The sequence below is a fragment of the Pleurodeles waltl genome, chromosome 1_2, assembly GCF_031143425.1.
Source record: "Pleurodeles waltl isolate 20211129_DDA chromosome 1_2, aPleWal1.hap1.20221129, whole genome shotgun sequence".
NCBI classification, from domain to species: Eukaryota; Metazoa; Chordata; class Amphibia; order Caudata; family Salamandridae; genus Pleurodeles; species Pleurodeles waltl.
Window position 1 is genome coordinate 571376966 of NC_090437.1, and position 6348 is coordinate 571383313.

Here is a 6348-nt window from a genome sequence, read left to right on the forward strand (position 1 = left end):
AAGGGGGCATTTGTATCAGAGCTACCCCATTACCACTACATGCGGCTCATTCACATTCCTTCTAGATCTTAATGCGGCTCATTCACATTCCTTCTAGACCTTACCTTCAGAAACATGTACTGGGCAGGCAACCGACCCGCCACGCCAAAGAATTTCTGTTTGGTAAAGTTATCTATGGCATAGGATTTAAAATGTGTAAACATGAGGAGGGCCCTGCATTACATCAAATTATTTCCACAGGCTGGAAATAAAGGGACAAGAACACAAATCGAAATCGTTTCTCACATAACAATTGTTTGCCACCGTATAAGTAGCAACTATTATCAGACATGCCCACCTTTTTAAAAGGGGAAAGTGGGAGATTCTGAAAACAAAATCGAAGGAATGTACTTATCTCATTGAGTTAATTGAAGTAGAAGCAATTTTAGGTGCAGGCAGCTAAAATAAAGTCATTTTTGGCTTTAAAAACTTGTGAGCCTGTACCGGGTCTGTGGCATGTATGTACTGCAGCCCTGCCAAGTACCACCCATCAGGGGTTAGACTAACTCATTGCAGTCTGGCGGTCTGCATTACTGCTCTTGAGTACAATGTCACGCACATATAGCGCCTCTTCAGCAAGCCACACCACTTCTAATTAGCACCACAGTGACTGAGCAATCAAAAGCTCAGCTTGGGGGCTGGCTCAGCTCACTCAGCTGGCTACAATGTAAACATTGACCCCAAAACCTCGGCGTGACACATTCAGATTCACTCTGCTCAGGACGTCAGTCATGATCATTCCCTAAGCGCTACTGCCGAGACAGCTGCCTGCCAAGACACTGTCTGTGACACACACACCTATAGGCCACAGGCCCGGGGGCACAGCACAGTTTAAGTTTGGCCGAGAGCGCAGCTCGTCCCGTGTTGTGCCGCACGGCCCGGGCTCAGCGGCGTAATTAATTTGGATCCGGCGCAACCGACCGATAGTCCAGTGCAGCCTTAAGCCACGAATGCCCCGCAAGTCAAGTCCTCTCTTGGACAGCAGCGCTGCCCAGTGCCTGTAGAGTCCAACTGGACTCATTCTAGTGTTTCTGTCAGCCACTCTGCTGAGGGCTGGTCTTACTTGTATAACCCACACCCACCCAACACAGGCGTCACCAGTCAGGTGACCCTGCCAATAAAAGGGGCCGGGCGCACGTGCCTGAGGCCAGTTTATTACAACCCTTAAACCGTGTCTGCGTCCCTTTACTTACGAGCATGAGGGCCTAGGGCCCCACATTACAGTGCCCAGGGGGCATCGCGGCTGACCAGTACCGTCCGGCGTCATGGCACTCACTGACACAGAATAAGAGTCGCTTATCAAACCTAATTTGTTTTAATAATTTACTTTTAGCGGACAGCGTCATAATTCAGCTTGTACTGAGTAAAGTTACAGCTGCTGAGCTCTACATTGCAGTCACTAGTCTGTCTGCAGTCTGCATAAAGTTGTGTCACTCATCTTATTTAATGTACTTTTAGAGGAGTGCATGGGCGTAATTTCTGATATTTATGTTTCCCTCATCTTCATTGCTTGATGTTGCTCTTGAGAGTGTCACTCATAGTCATTGTATGTCACCTATAATTACACTGCAATTATACAAATGTCACACATGAGCAATCTGAAGCTTGGCAGCTATGGTACCGTGCAACAGAAACATTTCTTAAGGCGCACTGTCAGGCGTGCACCATGTTTCTAATGAGTGTTATCTCACAGTTCCTGGTCAAAAAAGGACAATTCACTACTTTATGTTGCAGGAAAACTTGTCTTGGGGATCTAAGTATGTTAGAGCTCCACTGCTGCTTGATTTCCACGCATGCCCATTTCTGTATCAACCTTTAGCCATTCTTAAACAGCCACATGGAGAGGGGTATCATGGGTGTATTTTTTCAGCTCGTCTTTAAATAATTCAAGGGCAAGGAAAAGTGAAATATCTGGAGCAAAAAAAAGCCAGACATGTTTACAAAAAAGTCTCATATACCCATCAGGTAGGAACATTGTTTTTTTTCTTTGGAGCATAAGGGGCAAAATTAAAAGATTTTCCTCCTAGGGCGAATTGGAATCGATATTAAGAATTAAAGGGTATCATACCTGCTTTCTGAGTTGAGGGCTGATCCAGTTGCACATGCGCAAATGAGCCCTAGAAGGACTGGAAACTCCATCTTGAAAGAATAAAACCAATACCAGTTTGCCCCGTGTGCACTCACATTTATACCGAAGACTGGTATCACAGCCAAATACCCGCTAGCTAATCGCCTCTCGACTGTTTATAGCATGATTAATAACGTTTGCTGTCCTTGATGGGTTTTTAATAATTGACTACGTTTAAGCCATGTTAACCGTGGCAATCAATTTCAGTGTCTGGGCGGCACGACGCAGGCAACATTGTTCATTAAATATAATGATTACAAAAAATATGTAATTTGTAAACAACTTTTGGATTGTCATTTTATCGCCACGGAATATTCACAGAAATAGCAATGGCAACTGAATGAAATCAATATGTTACAACGTTTTTAGAAAACAGTAGCATTCTTCATAATAATTTCACATGCTGGTTTGTTCAATTACGCTGGCAGTAGGGTACGCATCATTAGGGAAAGAAAAACAAGTTAAGGAGGAAAACGGCTCAGATATTAAAAATGAACACTTATCTTGACTGATAAATTCAATTTTCTGTCAGTTAGAAAAGCTCAGTATGTTTTCATCAGATTGCAATGCTCATTATGTTTTCATTCTTTCCTGCGTTTCTTTTCGGAGCAGTAAAATGCCACTTAATGTCGGTGCGACCAGAAAGAGCCTCCGGCTTGGCTGAGGGAGGTGAAATGTGGAAAGTGACGCCACATTACCGACGCATTCTAAACATGCTACTGGCATGTGCTGATTGCGCAGACTGCAGTGGTGAAACTTTAGACTGACATTTTCTCCACCATACAACTGCAAACTAACATTTGCACTGGTCAGTTGGTAAAAATACTGATAAAAAGTAACTCCAACACAATTTATGTTATTCAGAAACATTAGACCAAAATTACGCTGGCAGAGGTCCACTTAACAATATTGGACTCACAGTGTGCACCAAAACAGCTTGGTCTGCATCTCTGCCATCTGCAGAATGCTCTGCTGCCCTTTTCAGAATAGAGACTTGGGGGACAGCCAACCAGAGGAAGGCCTGTCCTCCAGTGGTATTGGGGAAATGGGTGCAGTCCAGATGACTGTGCACCATTTTGACCACATTGGTTAAAGGATGTAGCCCAGGGATATATAGGTCTCCGTTTTGAGCTGCCACCCACCATTTTGTGGTAGGTGACACAGTGGCAGCCCAGTAGGAAAAATGCGAGCAGGTTTTCTGTAGTACTAGGTTTCTTGAGGCTTACTATAATTTTAATCGCTGATGAGAAGGTCCATCAAGCGCTTGATTTGTTTTCACAGCGAGCAGGTTTTCTGTAGTACTAGGTTTCTTGAGGCTTATTATAATTTTAATCGCTGATGAGAAGGTCCATCAAGCGCTTGATTTGCATGTCGGCGAAGGAGCGGCCAATGTGCTGGGCCAGCCGGTGAGGCACGCATTGGGCAGAATAGCTGCTGCCATGATTGCATGCTCCCTGCCCTGAGGAAGAGGCAGCACCCAGTTAGGCATGCCGGGTAGCTCACGAACTGGAGGAACGGGCCTGGAGACACGTGGAGGTTGTGTAGGGTGGGTGAGGGGCCACAAGGCATGAGCAGCATGAAGGCAGCAGATGTGACAGTGCAAGACACTCCCCTGCTAGGGCCCACCTGCCAGGGCCCGCAACCCACGGTGGCACGAACAGTCATGAGGGAAAGGCAGATGGGTGAGGTCGAGAGGATCAGCATGCAGCAAAGGCATCAAATGGGCAGGGGTGAGGTTTTCAGGATAGGGAAGGCCTGGAACAGAACGAGTTTTAAAGGGTGGGGGTGGGAGGTCCAATCTGGGGAATTGAAGGCAAGGGACACGGACTGGGGGATTCCAGGGGGTCAAGATATCAACCCCAGCAGGGCATAACGTACTTTGGAGTGTGAGGGAGCAGAGGGGCATATCCTGGATGAAAAGCTGGCAGGAGCAAAGTGGTCTGTGATTAATGTGAAGCTGGCAGGCCCCCCATGTAATGACAATATGGGGCAGGCTGTATCTCCAGTCAGGGGAGCCAGAGCGGCTGCGGCCAGGTCACAAGTCTCTCTAGGAATGTGGGACTTGAAGGAGAGGGTCCTGACAGGTTTTCAGGCGCAATGGGCAGCATTTTTTCCATAGAAGGGGGCGAACCTTTGGGCCAGAGGGTGGCTGCAGAACAAGGAGGACAGGAGAATGCTTTGCCGCATGGCACTACCAAGGTGGTGGAAAGGGGTCCAGCAACTGCACGAGGGGCTGCAAGGCTGGAATGGAGTGAGGATGAAGGACAGGAGGAAGAGTCCATCAAGTTTAGGAGCAGTCCTCAATGGGTTTACTCATGAAGGGTTTGGGGAGGGCGAGTGGCACAGGTCCTGGAACTCCTACTCTCTTGGGCATGTGGGGTAGATGGGGGGAATGCCTCGGCACCCCATACAAATGCATGCAAGGATGGCAGGGTGCATGCAGACCTGTAGGAGTGTTAACACCAGCTCATAAGGGGGCGAGGTTCTCAGCGTACAGGCCCAGATCGTAGAGGGGGTCAGATGGTACGGCCCAGATCGCAGGGGCTGAAGGGTTATACACACCTGACTTACCCTCTTTTTTACAGGGCTCAGGAAACAGTCATGCAGCGGAAAAGGGAGAGCGCAGTACAGCTCACCAATACCAAGGAGAATTAAACATATGGCACAGAGCAGCCAGCCGGACTGCGTTGTGGGACACAGACTTAGCTGACACTGGAAGGTCCGGTCAGGGCAGCCTTCAGTACAGGTTTACCTGGGAGGGTTTGGTACGGCTCCCCAGGGGAAAGAAGTCAGTTACCCCACGGTGAGGCGCAAGTTGCCACAATTGGTGGTGGTGACAAAATGCAAGGAATGGGAAGATGAATTGGGGGATTGCATGGCACTGGACTATTGGGGACAGTCTTGAGGATGGCAAGATTGTGGACAGTGAGGAGCTGGATGATATTGAACAGATGTGGTGGCAGCAAGGTGTGGGGAGGGCTGAAGGAGGAGGGGCATGCTAATCAGTGTATGAGTAGTATTTTACAGGTCACACACATGGTACCGGCAAGATCCAATGACACCCGGACGCCAGACAAGATGTTTCTACTGGCAATGCGGCAGGCTACAGAGCAGGCACCAACCTTAATGCCAGGCAAGAATGTAAGAGCTGCAGGGATGGCCCCGGTATTGGTGTCAACTGGGGTGCATGCTTGGTGCAGGGGAGAGCTGACTACAGAGTGGCATGTATGTGGAGGACACCAGGGTAGGAGTGGAGGAGTGGGGACCAGATACCTAAGAATATGATGGTACACAAAAGACAGAGGTTGGTCACGCAGAAGGAGGGCCATCCACATAGAATACACATAGAAAGGGACGGTGGGGGTGGGGGCAGCAGGGTGAGAGTGTCACGGCCAAGGGAACTGATGCTGGGGAGTATGAAGGGGAAAAGGGTAAGACAGAAGGGGCAAAGAGCTCAAACAAAAAACAAGGAGCTGAAGATAAAGAAACTCCCCTATGTGGGGGTGACCAAACCATTGGAGGCACATCTTACGTGGAAGGGAGAATATGTTGAAATGTTTAAGCTGTTACATAGGGACCTGAGGGCCAAGGAAGAGTCCAAAGAGGAATATGAACTGGATAAACGCCTTAGGGTGCCTATGACTATAGAGAACTGGACGCTGGCCTTTCTAATCTACGACAGTGTATACTGTGAGAAATATCCTGAGTGGAGTGTAGCCCTGTTTAAATACATTGATGTCATGCTCAAAGGACATATCACATTCGGGGGATATGCGTGGGCTCAATATGATGATGAATTCAGGGTGCGGATGGCACATCATGCAGAGGCAAAATGGGGGGGAGATTGATTCAGAAGTATAGCAACATACGACAGGTGCGGCAAAACGGTTTTTACAGCCATTGGTTTGCCTATAGTCTACTTGCCCTGTCAGGCCCCCCTCACCCGGAGAGGTGTAGGCTCTACAACAAAGAGTCAAGGACAACAGATGGGGTCTTGCTGAGATTTCAACAAAGGGCTGTATTCTAGAGAATACTGTAAATTCAGACTCCAGTGTTCAAAATGAGCGGGGAGGTTCGTCCTCATGCACTCCTATGGCACCACCAGGAACCAGCAGCAGGGGCATGCCAGTAGACCCAGATGATTTTCAATTGCTTGATATTCAGTTCAGGGGAAAGGGTAC

At 48.2% G+C, this 6348-nt stretch overlaps 1 protein-coding gene across 2 annotated transcripts in view; it reads right to left on the bottom strand.

Annotated features, from left to right (window-relative positions):
• The window catches only part of LOC138301615 (UPF0462 protein C4orf33 homolog), a 210328-nt gene extending 208108 nt beyond the window's left edge, over nt 1-2220 (bottom strand). For both annotated transcript variants that reach the window (XM_069242139.1, XM_069242131.1), the window contains exon 1: nt 2108-2220. In XM_069242139.1, coding sequence (XP_069098240.1) covers nt 2108-2178 — 71 coding nt within the window. In that variant the 5' untranslated portion in view covers nt 2179-2220. The remainder of the gene's footprint in view (nt 1-2107) is intronic.
• Between the last annotated feature and the right edge of the window lie 4128 nt (nt 2221-6348).